The sequence below is a fragment of the Coregonus lavaretus genome (assembly GCF_964263955.1).
Source record: "Coregonus lavaretus genome assembly, contig: HAP1_SCAFFOLD_3011, whole genome shotgun sequence".
NCBI lineage: Eukaryota > Metazoa > Chordata > Actinopteri > Salmoniformes > Salmonidae > Coregonus > Coregonus lavaretus.
The window spans coordinates 39,790-61,404 of record NW_028160445.1 but is presented as its reverse complement, the minus strand read 5'-3'; the positions used below and the strand labels follow the sequence as shown (position 1 = coordinate 61,404).

At 42.2% G+C, this 21,615-nt stretch overlaps 1 protein-coding gene across 1 annotated transcript in view; it reads left to right on the top strand.

The window, feature by feature from the left end:
* Nucleotides 1–526: 526 nt before the first annotated feature.
* The window catches only part of LOC311121829 (tripartite motif-containing protein 16-like), a 31,070-nt gene continuing 9,981 nt past the window's right edge, over nt 527–21,615 (top strand). The window contains exons 1-2 of the mRNA XM_084196271.1: nt 527–1,199; nt 4,127–4,222. Coding sequence (XP_084052397.1) covers nt 603–1,199; nt 4,127–4,222 — 693 coding nt within the window. The 5' untranslated portion in view covers nt 527–602. The remainder of the gene's footprint in view (nt 1,200–4,126; nt 4,223–21,615) is intronic.

Below are 21,615 nucleotides of genomic sequence, written 5' to 3'. Positions count from 1 at the left end.
TCCTTTACTTTTTAGATGTGTGTATTGTTAGTTATTACTGCCCTGTTGGAGCCAGGAACACAAGCATTTCGCTACACCTGCAATAACATCTGATAAATATGTGTATGCGACCAATAATTTGATTTGATTTTTGAAAGTGTTACATCATTCTCAATCCACGTTGCGTTGTGCCTAAGAACAGCCCTTAGCTGTGGTATTGTATATTGGCCATATACCACACCTCCTCAGGCCTTATTGCTTAAGTAGAACACATAAGTGTATTATAAGGCAATATAAAGGTCATTCAAATAATTATACATATGTACTTCATAGAAACTGTTATCCTTTATATATTCTAACAACTCACATTTTAAGATTCATTATTTCATTTGTTCCATGTTAAGGACTGTAACCTAGGAACAAAACTATTTGTCTCCCTCTTCCTGTTGCATGCAGTTCCTCTCTCTCTTCCTCCATTCCTCTAACCCCTCCCTCCCTCCTTTTAACCCCACCCCTCTGGCAGAACCAGGAAGTCCCTCCCCTCCACAAACTCTCTTCTGAGGAAACGAAACTGATCTGAGTCTCTGTGTCGTCTGTCTGTGTGAGAGTGAACAACCGTCCAAATGGCTCAGCAAGGAGTTCTGCTCGACCAGGACCAGTTCTGTTGTTCTGTCTGTCTGGATCTACTGAAGGAGCCGGTCACCATCCCCTGTGGACACAGTTACTGTAGAAGCTGTATTGAGGGCTGCTGGGATCAGGATGTTCTGAAAGGGGTCTATAGCTGTCCTCAGTGCAGAGAGACCTTCACTCCAAGGCCTACTCTGAGTAAAAATAACATGTTGGCTGAGGTGGTGGAGAAACTGAAGAAGACAGGACTCCAGGCTGCTCCCCCTCCTGCTCTGTGCTATGCTGGACCTGGAGATGTGGCGTGTGATTTCTGCACTGGGACCAGAAAGCAGAAAGCCCTCATGTCCTGTCTGGTGTGTCTGGCCTCTGACTGTGAGACTCACCTCCAATCTCACTATGAATATCCTGCTTTGAAGAAGCACAAGCTGGTCAAAGCCACCGCACAACTACAGGAGAAGATCTGCTCTCATCATGACAAACTGCTGGAGGTTTACTGTCGTACCGATCAGCAGTGTATCTGTTATCAGTGTGTGATGGATGAACATAAAGGCCATGATACAGTGTCAGCTGCAGCAGAGAGGACTGAGAAACAGGTAAGACCAGAACTACTTGTTGGTGACTGTCTGATAAACAAATAATTAAAGATACAGTAGGAACTAAGGCTGTTTGAATATGAGATCATTCAAATGATATCGATCCACGGCAGAACAAATATGAACACAAACCTTGAGTATATTGTGTTTGCTCCAAATGTATCACCATTTTCTAAAGTCAAACACTATTATCATTCCGAATGCCCTTTTAAGAGTTCAAAGTTCAGCCTCAACCAGTGGCGGCTCCTGAAAAAATTCTCAGGAGGGTCAATTTTTCTGATGATTTAGGTGACCTACACACATTTAAAAAAAAGATATGTCCAGCAACAACATGAAGACAGGGGCAGCATATAAGTCAATACCAGAAGCATTTATTGACTGATCTCAAAAGTGTTGGCTTACCAGGGTTGGTGGAGCCCTCAGTTTCATCTTTGCCTCGCAAAGCTAACTCAAACACTCCGCAAAACTTCACACACTGGATTAGCCGGCTGAGGATGTGGCGGTTCTTGCTAATGTCGTAGTAAATATATTTGTTATAGTGAATATGGAATATGATATGTTGAGTAAAATGTTGTGCTAAGATCTATTTAGGTCAGGAGCTGGTTATAAGTTCTGTTCCTATCCAATAACAATGGACAAAAGGGTCCTATCTTGTCAGCCTTGTCAGCAGGTGGCCAAGGACAACACCCACGCCATAGGCCTCTCAGTTCTTCCAACTCACGAGTTCTTGCTCTGAGGACACACACACACACAAACACACACACACACACATCATCACTGTTAAACACACACACACACATCATCACTGTTAAACACACACACACACACACACACACAAAAATCCCCTCTCTTAGGCTGAACATTTGAAGACAGAGAACCCGACTCAGAGCCAATGCAACAGTGACAGTAGCCTGGAGGGGACCTCGCCCAACTCATCAGGACCAATCAGAAGATCAGAACTACTAGATTGAACCTACTTCATTTATTGCATAAAATGTCTGCACACAATGTTTCGGGGCTCTCTTCAGATAATAATAATAATAATAATAATAATATGCCATTTAGCAGACGCTTTTATCCAAAGCGACTTACAGTCATGCGTGCATACATTTTTGTGTATGGGTGGTCCCGGGGATCGAACCCACTACCTTGGCGTTACAAGCACCATGCTCTACCAGCTGAGCTACAGAAAGTGGATACTCATGGATGCGCATTGCAATTGTAAAATGTCAACACAATTGGAGACACCACGTCATTTTTGGAGACATGTTATTGACAGTAAACTATTGTAGATGCGACTGCTAACTAAATAAAACATTTTAGCTGGCTAGCTAATCATCTTAGCTAAATGTGGGGCAAACAATTCAGTTATTTACCGTTAATTTGAGGGATTGGGGTGAAAGAAATCGAGTTACATAGTGATACTTTACGATATACTGTATTGACAATATCGCATTATTTTAGCGCTAGTTGGCTGTACCTGCACCAAAACACCATTATTGTTCCTTCATAGCTTGTTCTCAATCTTTTCAATTTGTTTTCAGCACTTTTATTTCCATGACTGATCAAAACTCGTTCTCATGGCTTTCTGATCCCTCTGCAACAGACATATGGTGCGCAATAAAATCACAGTATCGAATCGCAATACGTATAGAATCATGAGACTCGCAATGCTGATGCATATATCTTATCGTGAGGTTCCTGGCAATTCCCAGCCCAAGTTCATTTGCCACAACAAATCTCTTCGCTAGCAAACGCGATGTCTTCTCCAAAACGGCAATGTGTCTCCAGCAATGTTTACTTTTTTGACGTTCTATGGCATCTCCACTTTCCAAGCATATATGACCACATGTAATATTTTGGTAAGTGATGCAAATAGTGAACTATGTAGGGCCAGGATGTAAAATATATGTAGCTGCAGCAATTTCTCTTATCTGATATGGTAAGTAATGGGGCTTAATTTATAGCTCCCTAAGAGTTTGACGAACGGGTCCGTGAACGCGATTCCAGATATATTTACCTCTGAATAAACTGCCTTTATTACACCATATCCACCCTGTCCAAAGTCTCTACTTGGTCTCAGTTGGTTCTCCAGTAAACTTGTGATTATCAACACTAACCTCATCGTTGTGGCGGCGGACAGCTAGCCTGTATCCCTCGTCATCCAGTTGAGTGAGTGGCAATGTCTTTTTTCGTTCGTACCAATTTTTGGAAAATCCTCGGGTGTAGGACTTTCCGCCTTTAGTAGAAACCTGTTGAATTATTAAATTTGGTCTGGGAGGTCCTAATTGTTTCGTTGCCAATTTATCTTCATTTGTTCGCCGACAAAAAGGAACTTCTTTCAAACAATCCACTCTTTTCTCAGTTACGTTCATGGTTACGTAACGTATGACGAAAGCGCGTAAGTGCAAGCCCACAGACACCCATTGAGATTGTATTGAAGGCTCTGAAATTTGAAAAAAATAGATTTTACATGGGAGTCTATGACAGACTTCTGGGCGATTTTCAACCTGACTGAAATCGCCCCAAAAGGGGGGGGAGCCATTTGAAATACGACTTTAGCCTGATTCGACATTTAGTGGCAGTGTGGCACTGTGGCAGATCAGACGTATAGATTACAACACTGATAACTACTGTTGCCGTGATATAATTGATTAGAAAAAAAATCCCTTCCTTTTCCCGTTTGGCAGTGCGTCGTCCATATCGCCCTATTGAACAGGCCGCCCCTGGCCTCAACCCCTTGATACATGTACGTCTACCATAAAAACTATAATCATTAACATAGCAACATAGAAAATGTCATATGGTAAAGGGACTTCCTCAAGATTTTAGACCTTCCTCTCTATGGACCCTATGTCCCATTACTATACTATTGATCTACTGGACAAATAAAGCTTGATAGCTCATTGAAGAGTGATTCTCCACAGAGGCAGCTGGGGATGAGTCAGCAGAAGGTCCAGCAGAGATTCCAGGAGAGAGAGAAGGAGCTGAAGGAGCTCCAACAGGCTGTGGAGTCTCTCAAGGTGAGTATTGTTGACCAGAGGAGACACACCATTTCACTTCTCTCCTCCAGTCAGAGAGAGAGAGAGAGAGAGAGGGGCCCCTATCCAATCCCACTGGCTCCACTGTTGGGAACAGGCTGTCTGGACCCCTTTCAGAGAATAGACTGCTTAATGTAACTGACGGGTTATGAACCCGGGTCTACTGTGGGAGAAACCATCATCTTGACCAAAAGGACATTCCCTATTGTTCTGACTGATTTAAAGTCGCAAGCGGCTCTACCTCTTCACATAACCATGAGTAACCATGAGCGACTCATGTCTGCTATACATTAACAGGGAGCTCTCTCTCTCTCTCGATTCAATTAAATTGGCTTTATTGGCATTGGAAACATATGTTACATTACCAAAGCAAGTGAAATAAATAATAAACAAATCAGAAATTAACAGTAAACGTTACACTCACAAAAGTTTAAAAGGAATAGAGACATAAAAATAAATCAAAATCAAAATCAAATGTTATAACTCAAGTGCAAACAGAGTGAGCCATTCGCCAGACTGAGTTCTGGAGGTGAAATGGAAATGAATGAGGGAGAGTTAAGTGAGGTAGAAGGTGTGGTGAAGAGCTCAGAACCAGAGCCTGGCATCAATGGACATGATAAAGAAGAATCTGGTGCAGTAGGAGATACATTGTAGGAGAACGTGGATCCATACCTTTTGGTAGATCCATTTGTGGTTTCAGGGTGGGTGGGAAAGGAGTTGGGTGCAGTTGAATCAGTGAAGGTAACCTGTAGTGGACTTGTGATATTTGTTTGTGTTTCTTCTGACCAGAGGGAGTGGGCGCTCCGTGTCACGCAACTTGGATCAAGATCTGTTTCTTGCTTTGCTCTTAGGAACAGGACACCATTGAAAGGAGTGATTTCTGGGATAGCGTTAAGTGTAGAAGTGGAGCAATTCAGGTTGAAGACTGCTGGTGTTTGTGATTCCCGCCGTTTGGTGCAACACAGACCCGGTGGTGAGCGTGGTGAAACAGAGGAGTCACTGTCAGTCCTTTTGAGTTTTGAGTCTTTACCCGATAAAGTCATGGTAGGATATATCAGTTATCCTGTTAGAGCTTTTGTGGCGAATCCACTGCACTGATTCTGGTGCAACATTTATGGTAATGTTGCAGCAGTTTGTAGGAGGGAGATTCCAAGATGTGGGAAGTGTGCAGGAGGGCATGGGATAGAGGATTGTGTAGTTTCGGTCGATAAAGTTGTGTGTGTCAACTGTTGGGATACCCATGTTGCTGGGGATCGGAAGTGTCCGGTGCGAGAGAGGCAGGTTGAGGTGGCTAGAGTCAGAGTAGTGCAGAAGGTGTCGTATGCTGAGACAGTGAAGAAAGTAGAGGAGGATGGGTCAAGGGTGAGAGATCCTGAGAGGATCCCTGTGAGTAGTAGATCTGTGCCAGCACAGAGGGATAGGCCAACGAGTGATATATGCTTTAGTAAAGTTAGCTTCTTAGAGTTCATAGCAATGGTTATCAACTGTACCGCACAAATGGAACGTAAATCAAAGAAAAAATATGTTGTGGTGGCAGCTGCAGAGAAGTATTTGGGCATACAAGATTTGACTTCAGAAGAGTTACAGGGTGTGTTGAGTTGTGGTTTCCTGTCCTCCCAGGCCGTTGGCATGGTGCAGGAGCAGATAGGGTCAAAGTAGTGGAATGGGGTAGTGGGTATTTAATGAGTAGGGTTAGTTGGAAGGGTGTTTTTTCTGTATTATTATAATTTCCCCTTTTCCCATTTTGTGTCACAAAGTAAAATAGATTTATATTATAGTCCAGTTGGGGGCGGTAATGCAACATATTGGATGCCAACCACCGTTAAACTCCAAAGAAGAAGAACCATTATATTATGGCTATGTACAGTGTTGTAACGATGTCTCTGTCTCTCTCATTCATTAACTTTCATGGTAGTTGGTTGTGTTGGTCTCTGGTTATGAATAGGGTGCTGACAGACAATTGTTGATGGATATTTATAGAGCTCTGATCAGGACGCAAATTGATTACTGGTGTACAGTTTATGGAACAGAGGTAAAGACTTGGCTTCAGAAGCTGGACAGAATCCAGTATATAGCTTTAAGGATATGTATTGGTGCATTTAAATCAACATCTGTATGTGCCTTACTGGTGGAGGCAGGAGAGATGTCTTTGGATATACAGCGTAAAAAATTGTCATTATCTTATTGGGTTGAAAGGCTGTGAGGTTGAGCATCCCACTGCTACTGTTCTAGATGACTGTTGGGAATATCCTAGTAGACAAGGCAGTGATTTTGGTTGGACAGTTGGAAAGCTTGCTGATGAGAGTGGTTTGAGGGAGTTGGAGGTTGGCCCTTCTGTGGTGATAGGGGATATTCCTCCATGGTTACTCCCAGACCCTGTTGTTGATCTAACCTTGGTAGAGAAAAGGAAAGATTGGTCAGAAGTCAGTGATATAGAGAAACTGGTTGACAATTACATTGGTAGAGGTTTTTATGCTTTTTTAATGCTTTTCACAGACGGATCCAAGGACCCAGATAGTGGGCTCACAGGAGCAGGCGTTTACGTTCCTGAATTTGATGTGCAGATATGTAGAAGACTAACAGATGAACTGTCAGTATACTCAGTTGAACTGAAGGTATTAATGTTATTATGGAGAATTGAGAGAATGGGTTTAGTAGTGAGATTCTGCTGGGTCCCAGCACATTCGGGTGTGGAAGGGAATGAAATTGTAGACCAGTTAGCTAAAAGAGCTTTGAAACGAGATATAATTGATATTAATGTTCCACTGGGTAGAGGTGAGGCCAAATGTAAGATCAGAGCCATTTTGATAGATGTGTGGCAGAAGAGATGGTACTCTGAGCACAAGGGCCGGCATTTATATGAATAGTTTACAGTTTTACAGAAAGGTTGATGGACCAAGATTCAAAAGTCAGATTAGGAAGGAAGAGGTGGTGTTTACTCAATTGTGCTTAGAACATTGTACATTGAACTCGTCATTACATCTGGTTGGCAAGCATGTGAATAGTTTGAGTGTGGAGGGTATGGTCGATGAAACGGTGGAGCATGTGTTGTTATATTGTTGTAAGTATGTTGAAGAGAGGGAAAGATTGAAGTGTAGGGTCATTGAGGTTGGACGGGGTTGGGGGGGTTTGGAAGGGATTTTGGGGATGGGGGAGGGTCTATCTTGAAGTTAGTAGGCCTCTTCTTTATTTTCTCAGAAGTACTGAGTTAGGTAGGAGGATTTAGAAATGTTGGAAACTGTGATTGACTACACACTCCAGCACAGTAGGTGGCGGCATGCACCTTTAACGTTGGTTTGTGGACCGCCATTATATCATAGAAGAAGAAGTTGGTTGTGTGAGAGATTTGTGGTTCATGAGGAGGGCTACTATTCTTTTTTCTTTTGGTTCTTGCGTATTTTCTGAATGTATTTTCTGATGGTGGAGGGTTTGTTTATTGGTTTCCACTGTTTATCGTTTAGAGTTGAGGGGGGAGTAGGGGTAGTTTGTTAGGGCGGCGTGATGGCCTCAACCGAGTGGAGAAGAAACGCTGTCGCTTCGGGTGCGTTCCGGAGAAAGGTGTGGAGGAAGTTTTGCTCATGGTCGGCGAACAGGTTGGAGCGGAACATCTGCATCCAGAATGAACAAGGCGGTGGTTGTGTTAATGAAAAAGGTTTGTCTTGTTGTGAGTGGGATTTTTGTGAGGGGTGTGTTGGTGCAGATTTCGCCTCTTTCAACAAGAGTTGTGGTGGCTAATCTGCCTCCGTTTATTACTTACGAACAGACCGCAAGTAGTTGGTTCGTTTTGGTAATTTTGCAAGTGGTTTTCGTGTGCTCTCGGCTGGGTGCCAAGCGGAATCCGTTAAACATGTCTCTTTTCGTAGACCAATATTTGTTTCTCAACAATCTTCAAGGTTACGCAGGGGAAGGGTGGAACGCAGGGTTTGCTAGCACAGATAGTTTTCGGTGTTTCTAGTGTGGGGATGTAGGGCATAATGCTAGTGCAGACAAGCGCGACCAGCCGGCAGCGGGGGCTAGGACTAGGCTGGACACAATACATTTTGAACGCCTTTTTCTGATAAAAACTACTTCATTGCATCCGCCATGGAGCCCAGTTTCATAATATTACCATATGTCCCAGATGCTTGCCGTAGTTTAGAAATAATAGGGCATGTTTCACCCTGCCAGCTCCTATTAGTTGTTTTGAGCTCTGTGGCACCAACTCGCCTAATGAAAGTTCTATTCCCAGCCCATTGTTCTGCGTCACAATGCCAGCTTCACTATTGTTGGTGATGAGACCAGCCCATATTAACATTGTAGCTTTACCTCAGGTAACTTATTATTAACAAGGTTATGACTACTTGGTGAGCAAACTCACTGTTCAGCTGGGTACACGTTGTGGTGACCCACAGTGCTACGTATGGTTGGCGCATAGCAATCAAACATTAAACATTTTCTGGTCACAGTTAATCATATTTTATTTCAGAAAAAGGTGTATAACCTAAACAAAACGCATATCTGTCCTCTTTTTCAAGATGTGGCCGATTTAAACAGCCAGAATACATTTTTTCAATTAAGAAATAACCGTAAAAAAATTTTTTTTACATTTATTGTTTCTATATTACTGCTGGGTAATTTGATATGCATCGAAATCTGTAATTTGGTAGGCATTGAATTGAGTGAATGCTGCGCAGGTTCACTGAGTTGTAAACTAAATGGATAGGTGTAGCTCATTGATTTATAGATCTGACACAGTTGCTACCTCAGATAATGAGCCTAGCAAGTGTCGTGAATGAGGTATGTAGTACCCACAGAAGGCCACAGGGAGGAGCAAGAGAGCTATAAACCTATTCATTTTCTTTGCTTTAAATACCCTAAACCTAACAATCAATCAAATGTGTTTATAAAGTCCTTTTTACATCAGCAGATGTCACAAAGTGCTATACAGAAACTCTAACCCTACTTATAACCTATTTTAGCCTTAACTCTAACCCCTAACCCTAATTCTAGGGGAGGGTAGCCTAGAACACGTTTAGAAACTATTTTAGTAATAATTTTATGTTAGTAAATACCATTATAGTAGTAAAAAGCATTTATTGTTATTTTTTAAATAAAACCTATGTAACCTTTATTAGTCATTTTATTATAGGTATTATTGCAAGGCAGAACACTTTATAAACAACACATTTGTTTTATTTTTTAAATGTGGTTTGAACTGGGTGTGACCTAGTAACCTCTATGTGAAAGTCCAGCAATTGGCATTTCATAGGTGGGGCAGGTTTGAGACTGATCTCCAGAATTAATAAGAAAAATACACTTTATTTCTTAGCTGCCTCACCAATGTCTTTACGTGAATTAATAACTTTTAATTGCTAAATGTTTCCAATAGATGGCTGCATAAAACCACAAAGCATCAGTTATAGGCTACAAGCATAAAATAGCGTGCAACCAAAGACTATGTCCTATGATTTTCTAAAAAGGTCACTCATTACTTTACAGTTAGCTATATACCTCGTATTAGGCCTGTGTTGCTTTTGTGAGAGCAACAAAATATTAACTCTAGCAGGTATTGAACACTGGCCAAATAATCACTAGTCAGATGCGCTAACCTCAACCCTAGTAAACATGCATTATATAAAAACGTTCTTAATATCTGATATTGGGAGTAAACAGTCTCGGAATAGAAAAGACAAAACACTGCATCTTCCAGCCCACCAATCAATTACGTCATGCAACCCTCGTGGTTAGCAAATCTACCTCAACATACCCCTCGCTTGTGCGAGAAGGCTTATTGATAATCGTTATAGTACAGAGTGCTCGCTGTCTGTCATGTGAATTTCTATCTCTAATTCAACCTAAGCTTGAATCATTACCAGAGGTTGTAAAGCTCTGGTTTTAATCATCAATGATTCAAGGTCCACAATCCACAAGTAATTATCGGTATATTTATTCATGGAGAGCGCTCTGCCGCCAAAAACACAAACATACTGGTTTTATACTTCTTGACAAACAAAGGCACTATGCTCCTCCCACCTTTAGGTGGCTTTCTTAAACAGTTCCCGCCTTCTCCTTTACCCTTGAATGTTTAGTACCCCCTCTGTTAGTGGGTTGACACTACATGATAATTCTAACATTTATACTGTATTTGGGGTGAAATCCTTTAGTCATTATTCTTAAAATCCAAATTAATCTAACACTGTCGCTGACGGCTCAAGCTTTTGTTGGGACTTGTTGATTTGGCTACTTGTTCGAGAAGGCAGAGTGGCTCGATGCTGGTTGATGAATTTGACAATGAATGTACTAGAAAAATATGTTTTTGTCAAGCAGAGGTGACTGAATTAATGTACAGGCTTATTGATAATCTTTATAGTAATGAAGTATAATTTCAAAACATGACCATAAAACAGGTAATAATAAACATGACTCATCATTATATTACTTCACAGTAATGTGTTTTCAGTCCTTCCTCTTGCGTTAGCAGTGTGGAAAGGGACAGTAAAAAGCTCAGGCAGGAGTTTTCCTGTGAGGGGGAGTAATGATGTAAATTTGGCCAGCGTATTGCTGGTAGTTAAAACGTCAAAAAAAAAAAAACATGTACTCCTGGAACTCTGAGGTTGTCCCATTGTTTCCTTTAGGGGAAATATATGTATGTCTCTTTATTTATATGATTTCTACGCTGCAGTACTGAGGGCTGGAGCTGCCTGAGGAGGGGCCACCACCGTTTCCACCACTGCAAGTGACAGCAGAGACTGGGGACTGGCAGGAGAGTCTGGAGGACTTACTGACTTTTAACACTCTGAGCCTGGGGGAGTTTGAGGAGGTGGGGGGTAAGGTGCTGTATTCCCTCAGTGTCAAGGTTAGACACATCAGGAGCTTAGTGGGAGTGAAGGGGCATCAGTGGCAGGGGGTTGTGGGGGCTGAGAGCATGGCAGGGTATAGGTGGAGGGGCTCTATAAGCTCCCAGTGCTGGAAAGGTCAGGGGTCGTCCAGTGGAGGGTATTACATGGAGCCCTGGACACCAATACCTGGTTGGCTCGGGTTGACCTGGGAGTTGGGGAGGGGTGTCCGTTTTCTGCAATGACAGACTGTTCATCATGTTTTTTCTGTGTTGCCAGGGTAATGCCATTACTGTTGACGCCTTAGGGTTGAGTTTGAGTTGTACAAAATGATCAACAGTGTGGAGATGTTTCAGGAGGTATGGGGGCTCAGGGGGGCTGTCTGTACGGCTGAAGAGGAGGGGTTGGATGGACGGTTGGAATGAGGTGCTGGTTGGTGTATTGTACTGTGGTGTTGGGTACTGGATAATGTGATTGTGTGGAGGTTGTGGTGGCACGCAATGTGCTTTTAGGGGTGGGGGTGTTAGTGTAATGAGGATGGCTCATTAAAGTAAGACAAGTCAGTCTCTCTCTCTCTCTCTTAACAGCGCTCTGCACAGGCAGCAGTGGAGGACAGTGATAAGATCTTTACTGAGCTGATCCGCTCCATTGAGAGAAGGCGCTCTGAGGTGAAGGAGCTGATCAGAGCCCAAGAGAAGGCTCAAGTGAGTCAAGCTGAAGGACTCCTGGAGCAACTGGAGCAGGAGATAGCTGAGCTGAGGAAGAGAAGCACTGAGCTGGAGCAGCTCTCACACACAGAGGATCACATCCATTTCCTCCAGGTAACTCAACTGCCTTGATACATGTGATATGAAATTAAAACTCTCAATCATTTGGTTCTGCTCCCTCTCTCTCTCTCTCTCACCCTCTCTCCCTCTCTCTCTCTCTCCCCAGAGTTATCAGTCTCTCTCCGGTACCAGTGTATCTTCAGACTTACCCAGCATCGTTGTCCGTCCTCTTCAGTACTTTGGAGATGTGAGTAAGACTGTGTCTGAACTGAGAGAGAAACTAGAAGACGTCCTTAAAGGAGAATGGACCAAGATCTCCACTACAGGTGTGTTGAAAATAATAAGAACATCAACTTTAGACCATTGAAAGTTCCCTACTAGTCATATACATGTGGAATATGGTATGATGATAACATTCCCTCTCTCTGTGAATGTGTTTGTGTGTCTGTAGTGAATATAGTGGAGGTTGTACTGCCTCCAGAGCCCAAGACCAGAGAACAGTTCTTACAATGTGAGTCTCTTTATTCTGAAGTAACTAACAGTCTCTTTTTACTGACACTCCTAACAATCCCTCTAGAAATATATAGCAATAGTAGATCTAATCAAAGACTGGGTATCTATCTGACTCCTCATATTTCTCTGATTTGATCTCTGCTGTGCTCTAATCAAAGACAGGGTAGATACAGTATCTGACTTAACGTATTGTTCTAACTCCCCTCATTGGTCTCTGCTCTGCTCTTCTCCCAGATTCCTGTCAGCTCACACTGGACCCAAACACAGCAGACACATGCCTCTCTCTGTCTGAAGGGAAAAGAAAGGTGACCTATACAGACCAAGACCAACCATATCCTGATCATCCAGACAGATTCACCAACTACTATCAGGTTCTGTGTAGAGAGGGTCTGTCTGGACGCTGTTACTGGGAGGTGGAGTGGAGTGGGGAGTGTGTTATTACAGCAGTCTCATATAAAGACATCAGCAGAACAGAGACAGATGGTGGATTTGGAGAGAATGACAAGTCCTGGAGTTTAGTGTGCTCTAGTGGTGGTTATTGTTTCAGACAGAATAATGTTGGGACTAAAGTATCAGGCCCTCAGTCCTCCAGAGTAGGAGTGGACCTGGACCACAGGGCAGGTACTCTGTCCTTCTACAGTGTCTCTGACACAATGACCCTCCTCCACAGAGTCCAGACCACATTCACTCAGCCCCTCTATCCTGGGTTTAATCTCTATAATGGTACTGCTGAGCTGGTTAAACTGTAGTAGGGTCCACATAGATACTAGTCATGCTGGTGTAGTCTATAGCTGAGCTGGTTAAACTGTAGTAGGGTCCACATAGATACTAGTCATGCTGGTGTAGTCTATAGCTGAGCTGGTTAAACTGTAGTAGGGTCCACATAGATACTAGTCATGCTGGTGTAGTCTATAGCTGAGCTGGTTAAACTGTAGTAGGGTCCACATAGATACTAGTCATGCTGGTGTAGTCTATAGCTGAGCTGGTTAAACTGTATTAGTGTCCACATAGATACTAGTCATGCTGGTGTAGTCTATAGCTGAGCTGGTTAAACTGTAGTAGGGTCCACATAGATACTAGTCATGCTGGTGTAGTCTATAGCTGAGCTGGTTAAACTGTAGTAGTGTCCACATAGATACTAGTCATGCTGGTGGTGATGGTCCCCAGATGTGATGATTCATTTTGATCTGTTTTTATGTAAAATGATTTGACTGATTTGATTTATTTATTTATTATTTATTTTTTATTTTTTATATAGCAGACACTCTTATCCAGAGCGACTTACAGGAGCAATTAGGGTTAAGTGCCTTGCTCAAGGACACATCGACAGATTTTTCACCTAGTCAGCTCGGGGATTAGAACCAGCGACCTTTCGGTTACTGGCACAACGCTCTTAACCACTAAGCTACCTGCCGCAGAAGATGTTATGAATTACAATTCAATGCATTCATATTTTTTTTAAGTGCAATGTTTTAATCTTATATATTCACATTAATCATGATGTATGCTGTTAATGTATGTTGGTTGTCATTCAGAACCATTGAAATGTTTTCTCAATTGGTTCTCTGTCTCAATGTCATTTTCCTCAGTATCATGGAACAGGTAGTGTTACTTACTTGCTAATTGAACTATATGGGCCGGTTTCCCGGACACAGATGAAGCCTTGTCCTAGACTAAAAAGCATGTTCAATGGAGATGTCCGGCAATCCGACCCTAAATTTGATATATTTTATTCTCCCATCCTGCTCAGTCAAGCAACATTAAATCTATCCAGCAGGTGGTGCTATTAACCAAACAATAAAAACAGCAGATATCTTGACTTGCCACTCAGTATATCAGTAATGTTCAGAAGTGTACTTTAATATCATTGGAGATTGATGGTCTTTTTAATCCACTACCCAGAGTCAGGAACAGATGAAGTTACGTCTGCTACTGTTCAGTTATTAAATATGATTCATGGTGATGGGAAATAAAAAATCCATCTAGTAGTAGTTTTCCTTTGCTATTTATTCCAAGGTGTGTCTTTAACTTGTAAATGGATTGTGTTGAAGCTGGCATGTGGTGTGGATGATAGAATAGAGTGAATAGAGGAGAGAAGAGAGGAGGAGAGGAGAACATCATATAGAAGACAGATAAGATAGAGAGACAATTCATACCCAGGGGAGTTACTGACTCTGGCCCAAATGACACCCTGTTCCCTACGTAGTGCACTAGGCTACTTCTGACCAGATATAAAGTAGTGCACTACATAGGGAATAGGGTGGAGATTGGAGATTTGCTCACTGTCATTAGAATATTAGAATATCATACTGTAATGTTAGTGGTTGCCTCATTAGAATATCATACTGTGATGTTAGTGGTTGCCTCATTAGAATATTAGAATAGTATAATGTAATGTTAGTGGTTGCCCCATTAGAGCATTAGAATATCATACTGGAATGTTAGTGGTTGCCCCATTAGAATATTAGAATATCATACTGGAATGTTAGTGGTTGCCTCATTAGAATATTAGAATATCATACTGTAATGTTAGTGGTTGCCCCATTAGAATATTAGAATATCATACTGTAATGTTAGTGGTTGCCTCATTAGAATATTAGAATATCATACTGTAATGTTAGTGGTTGCCTCATTAGAATATCATACTGTAATGTTAGTGGTTACCTCATTCGAATATCATACTGGAATGTTAGTGGTTGCCTCATTAGAATATCATACTGTAATGTTAGTGGTTGCCTCATTAGAATATCATACTGTAATGTTAGTGGTTGCCCCATTAGAATATTAGAATATCATACTGTAATGTTAGTGGTTGCCTCATTAGAATATTAGAAAATAAAGTAGTGCACTACAGTGTCTTGTGAAAGTATTCACCCCCCTTGGCATTTTTCCTATTTTCTTGCCTTACAACCTGGAATTAAAATGGATTTTTTGGGGGGTTTGTATCATTTGATTTACACAACATGCCTACCACTTTGAAGATGCAAAATATTTTTTTTGTTGTTGAAACAAACAAGAAATAAGACACAAAAAAAACAGAACTTGAGCGTGCATAACTATTCACCCCCCCAAAGTCAATACTTTGTAGAGCCACCTTTTTCAGAAATTACAGCTGCAAGTCTCTTTGGGTATGTCTCTATAAGCTTGGCACATCTAGCTACTGGGATTTTTGCCCATTCTTCAAGGCAAAACTTCTCCATCTCCTTCAAGTTGGATGGGTTCCGCTGGTGTACAGCAATCTTTAAGTCATACCACAGATTCTCAATTGGATTGAGGTCTGGGCTTTGACTAGGCTATTCCAAGACATTTAAATGTTTCCCCTTAAACCACTCAAGTGTTGCTTTAGCAGTATGCTTAAGGTCATTGTCCTGCTGGAAGGTGAACCTCCATCCTAGTCTCAAATTTCTGGAAGATTGAAACGGGTTTCCCTCAAGAATTTCCCTGTATATAGCGCCATCCATCATTCCTTCAATTCTGACCAGTTTCCCAGTCCCTGCCGATGGAAAACATCCCCACATCATGATGCTGCCACCACCATGCTTCACTGTGTTCTCGGGGTGATGAGAGGTGTTGGGTTTGCGCCAGACATAGCGTTTTCCTTGATGGCCAAATAGCTCAATTTTAGTCTCATCTGACCAGAGTACCCTCTTCCATATGTTTGGGGAGTCTCCCACATGCCTTTTGGCGAACACCAAACGTGTTTGCTTATTTTTTTCTTTAAGCAATGGCTTTTTTCTGGCCCCCTTCCATAAAGCCCAGCTCTGTGGAATGTACGGCCTAAAGTGGTCCTATGGACAGATACTCCAACTCCGCTGTGGAGCTTTGCAGCTCCTTCAGGGTTATCTTTGGTCTCTTTGTTGCCTCTCTGATTAATGCCCTCCTTGCCTGTTCCGTGAGTTTTGGTGGGCGGCCCTCTCTTGGCAGGTTTGTTGTGGAGCCATATTCTTTCCATGTTTTAATAATGAATTTAATGGTGCTCCGTGGGATGTACACATTTTCGGATATTTTTTTATAACCCAACCCTGATCTGTACTTCTCCACAACTTTGTCCCTGACCTGTGTGGAGAGCTTGGTCTTCATGGTGCCGCTTGCTTAGTGGTGTTGCAGACCCTGGGGCCTTTCAGACCAGGTGTATATATACTGAGATCATGTGACAGAACATGTGACACTTAGATTGCACACAAGTGAACTTTATTTAACAAATTATGTGACTTCTGAAGGTAATTGGTTGCACCAGAGGTTATTTAGGGGCTTCATAGCAAAGGGGGTGAATACATATGCACACATCACTTTTCTGTTTTTTATTTTTTAGAATTTTTTGAAATAAGTATTAATTTTCATTTCACCAATTTGGACTATTTTGTGGATGTCCATTATGTCCAAATAAAAATCAATTTAGATTACAGGTTGCAATGCAACAAAATGGAAAAACGCCAAAGGGGATGAATACTTGTCAAGGCACTGTATCTGACTAACCTAACCTCTACTCTAAATCAGCCGACAAGGTGAAAACTCTGCTCCTGTAAGTCACTCTGGATAAGAGCGTCTGCTAAATGACTAAAATGTAAATGTAAATCCCAGTCAGGATGGGAAGGAAGAAGATATGACCGTCTTATGGTAGTTGCAGACTGATAGTCAACTTCAAACATGTTCTCAACAGGGGCTCGGATCAAATAGGCCTCCACATTTCATTTCCTATGGAGCCTTGCCTAAATAAGGAAAGTGTGTATGTGTTTTTAGGGGAGGGGATGTTAAGCCTGCTTGTTGTAGTACAGTACACCTCAACACCCACAGCCCACTCCTCCACTGCAGCTTCCTCCTGCCTCTGCCTCTCCACCTAGACCAGCACCCAGAGACCAGCACCACCTCACAGCCAGGACACTGGGGAAATAAGAACAGAAGACAACATGGTCAATAAACAATAACAACAACAGGCCACTACAGAGACGGACAGAGAAGAACTCAATAAAGGACAGGGTAATGTTTAGAAGGCACCACACAGAAGAAAACCCAGTGAAACAGGAGGTAGAATACTATCTGAACATGTGCTATATCAAATGCGTATTTCCCCTGTTTAACACCTTAAATATGGGCCATTACCCGTCTATCGAGCTATCTGTAGCTAGCTAAACGTAGCTAGCTAACGTTAGCTAACCAAGCTAGCTAGCTGATCGTTTTGTGAACAGAACTCGTGAGCATCGCATTCAGAATTGCTTTTTTTAATTTTATTTATAAAATATATTATTTGTTGCAAACTGACTAAGTAGATATCTGTTCAGCTATCTATCTATACCCATTTCTGATGATCCATTGATCTCATCCATGATGTATTGAGGGCTGTGTCGCAAGCTAAATGCAAAAATATTTAAACAAATCATTAGGACCAATGAGAGTAGAGCTACAGAGTTCAGATGTTATACACACATGTCCATATATGGCATTGCGTTGGCAGCCATATTGGATTTTCTATCCGGTCATGTCCCTGGAACTGGGACCACATTATACCTCAAACTTTTGGCACAATTATTTTTTATTGCAAAAATGTAACTTATTTTGAGAATGAATGCAACATCTGCGACCTGGCCAAGATAAAGCAAAGCAGTGCGATTAAAAATAACAACAACACAGAGTTACATAATAAAAAAAAATTGGTCATTTAGCAGACGCTCTTATCCAGAGAGACTTACAGGAGCAATTAGGGTTAAGTGCCTTGCTCAAGGGCACATCGACAGATTTTTCACCTAGTCGGCTCGGGGATTAGAACCAGAGACCTTTCGGTTACTGGCACAACACTCTTAACCACTAAGCTACCTGCCGCCCAAATGGGATAAACAAAACTACAGTCAAAAACACAATAGAAAATATATAAACAGTGTGGGCAAATGTAGTAAGTTATGGAGTTAAGGCAATAAATAGGCCATAGTGCAAAATAATTACAATTTAGTATTAACACTGGAGAGATAGATGTGCAAAAAATGATGTGCAAATAGAGATACTGGGGTGCAAATGAGCAAAATAAATAACAATATGGGGATGAGCTAGTTGGGTTGGCTAATTTCAGATGGGCTGTGTACAGGTGCAGTGATCGGTAAGCTGCTCTGACAACTGATGCTTAAAGTTAGTGAGGGAGATAAGAGTCTCCAGCTTCAGAGATTTTTGCAGTTCGTTCCAGTCATTGGCAGCAGAGAACTGGAAGGAATGGTGGCCAAAGGAGGTGTTGGCTTTGGGGATGACCAGTGAGATATACCTGCTGGAGCGCATACTACGGGTGGGTGTTGCTATGGTGACCAATGAGCTAAGATAAGGCGGGGATTTGCCTAGCAGTGATTTATAGATGACCTGGAGCCAGTGGGTTTTGTGACAAATATGTAGTGAGGGCCAGCCAACGAGAGCGTACAGGTCACAATGGTGGGTAGTATATGGGGCTTTGGAGACAAAACGGATGGCACTGTGATAGACTACATCCAATTTGCTGAGTAGATGGTTGGAGGCTATTTTGTAAATGACATCGCCGAAGTCAAGGATCGGTAGGATAGTCAGTTTTACGAGGGCACGTTTGGCAGCATGAGTGAAGGAGGCTTTTTTGCGAAATAGGAAGCTGATTCTAGATTTAACCTTGGATTGGATATGCTTAATGTGAGTCAGGAAGGAGAGTTTACGGTCTAACCAGACACCTAGGTATTTGTAGTTGTCCACATATTCTAAGTCAGACCCGCCGAGAGTAATGATTCTAGTCGGGCGGGCGGTTGCAAGCAGCGTTCGATTGAAGAGCATGCATTTAGTTTTACTAGTGTTTAAATCAAATCAAATTGTATTTGCCACATGCGCCGAATACAACAGGTGTAGACATTACAGTGAAATGCTTACTTACAAGCCCTTAACCAACAATGCAGTTTTTTAAAGAAAAATGTAAAATAAAAAAGTGGTAATTAGTAAAATATAAAAGCAAATAGCTAAAGAGCAGCAGTAAAATAAAATAACAGTAAGGAGGCTATATACAAGGTGGTACCGGTGCAGAGTCAATGGGAAATAACAGTAGGGAGGCTATATACAGGGGGGTACCGGTACAGAGTCAATGGGAAATAACAGTAGGGAGGCTATATACAAGGTGGTACAGGTGCAGAGTCAATGGGAAATAACAGTAGGGAGGCTATATACAGGGGGGTACCGGTACAGAGTCAATGTGCGGGGGCACCGGCTAGTCGAGGTAATTGAGGTCATATGTACATGTGGGTAGAGTTAAAGTGACTATGCATAAATAGTAAACAGAGTAGCAGCAGCGTAAAAGAGGGGGATGGGGTGGGGGGGCAGTGCAAATAGTCAGAGTAGCCATTCAGGAGTCTTGTGGCTTGGGGGTAGAAGCTGTTGAGAAGCCTTTTGGACCTAGACTTGGCGCTCCGGTACCTCGTGATAGCAGAGAGAACAGTCTATGACTAGGGTGGCTTGAGTCTTTGACAATTTCTAGGGCCTTCCTCAGACACTCCCTGGTATAGAAGTCCTCGATGGAAGGAAGCTTGGCCCCAGTGACGTACTGGGCCGTACACACTACCCTCTGTATTTTTTACATTTTACGTCATTTAGCAGACGCTCTTATCCAGAGCGACTTACAGTTAGTGAATACATATATATATATATATTTTTTTTATACTGGCCCCCTGTGGGAATCGAACCCACAACCCTGGCGTTGCAAACGCCATGCTCTATCAACTGAGCTACATCCCTGCCGGCCATTCCCTCCCCTACCCTGGACCAATTGTGCGCCGCCCATGAGTCTCCCGGTCGCGGCCGGCTGCGACAGAGCCTGGATTCGAACCAGGATCTCTAGTGGCACAGTTAGCACTGCGATGCAGTGCCTTAGACCACTGCGCCACTCAGGAGACTCTGTAGTGCCTTGCGGTCGGAGGCCGAGTAGTTGCCATACCAGGCGGTGATGCAACCAGTCAGGATGCTCTCGATGGTTTGACCTGAAACTCAGGATTCTGTAAGAGCTTGTCCCAATGAGGATATGTGTTTAATTACAGCTTCCTGTGACAACCGGAAGTGCCTTACATTGTGGTCATAGGTGCTGTTTCGAAGGGTTAAAAAGGTCACATCCTTCCAAAATGTCACATGTGTGATTAGACAACCCTCATGAACCCGTACATATTAGAAAACCAGGTTTTTATCCGTTTGTTTTTTTATAAAGCTAGAAAAAAATATATAAAAAAAAATAAAAAAATGAAGAAAATATGCATCACTAACTGTAAGTCGCTCTGGATAAGAGTGTCTGCTAAATGACTACAAAAAAATATATATATATATTTTTTTCATAAATATGAAAAAGAAAAAAAAGACGACTACCAGGTGAACGCATAACTTACCACGTGCCCGTAGTCAAACACGACTTTAAATGATTAGTGGGGTCGCTAAATGACTAAAAATAAACTACAGTGGTGCCCAAGGGCGCTGTTACTTTCATTCAAAAAATTTTGCAATGCTGTGTTGATCTGCTGTGGAGGTGTTTTTCCCAGCATTGCAACCTCCCTCCTCCCTGACCCAACAGCATAATGCAAGGAGAATGGCATGTTATATAGAAATATTGATTTGGAGAATGGCGTGTTATATATGAACATTCATTTGGAAGACAATTGCCCACCCAAGGTGTTGTCGCCTAGGCCATTGCTCTGATGTTTGAGGCTCATCTAGCTAAGGGATTTCACATGTCTGTGTGTGGTTTTCACAATATGTAAGTTTTATGTCCAGAAGTCTGAAATTAATATATTTCCAGATTATGGTTGGGGGGCATATAAAGAGCAACATATGTGAAGATCAGCAGGCTCTGATGTTTTTTGGGCTAAAATATAGACATCCAGAAAGGTCTCAGGACAAGGCCCAAAATGAAGCCTGGTCTTAAATGTGAGGTGCTTTTGGGTGAGAGCATTAGATCCGGTAAGGATAGAAAAACATTTCAACCACAGGAACGCTCCTAAGGTTCTCCCGATCTGTGCAAGCCTACCCATGACCATGTGCAATTAATCCTTAACAGTGAAAACAGAGGAGTCACTGTCAGTCCTTTTGAGTTTTTAGTCTTTACCCAACAAAGTCATGGTAGGATATATCAGTTATCCTGTTAGAACTTTGTGCCGAATCCACTGTGCTGATTCAGGTGCAACGTTTATGGTCATGTTGCAGCGGTTTGTAGGAGGGAGATTCCAAGATGTGGGAAGTGTGCAGGAGGGCATGGGATAGAGGATTGTGTAGTTTCGGTGGATAAAGTTGTGTGTGTCAACTGTTGGGATGT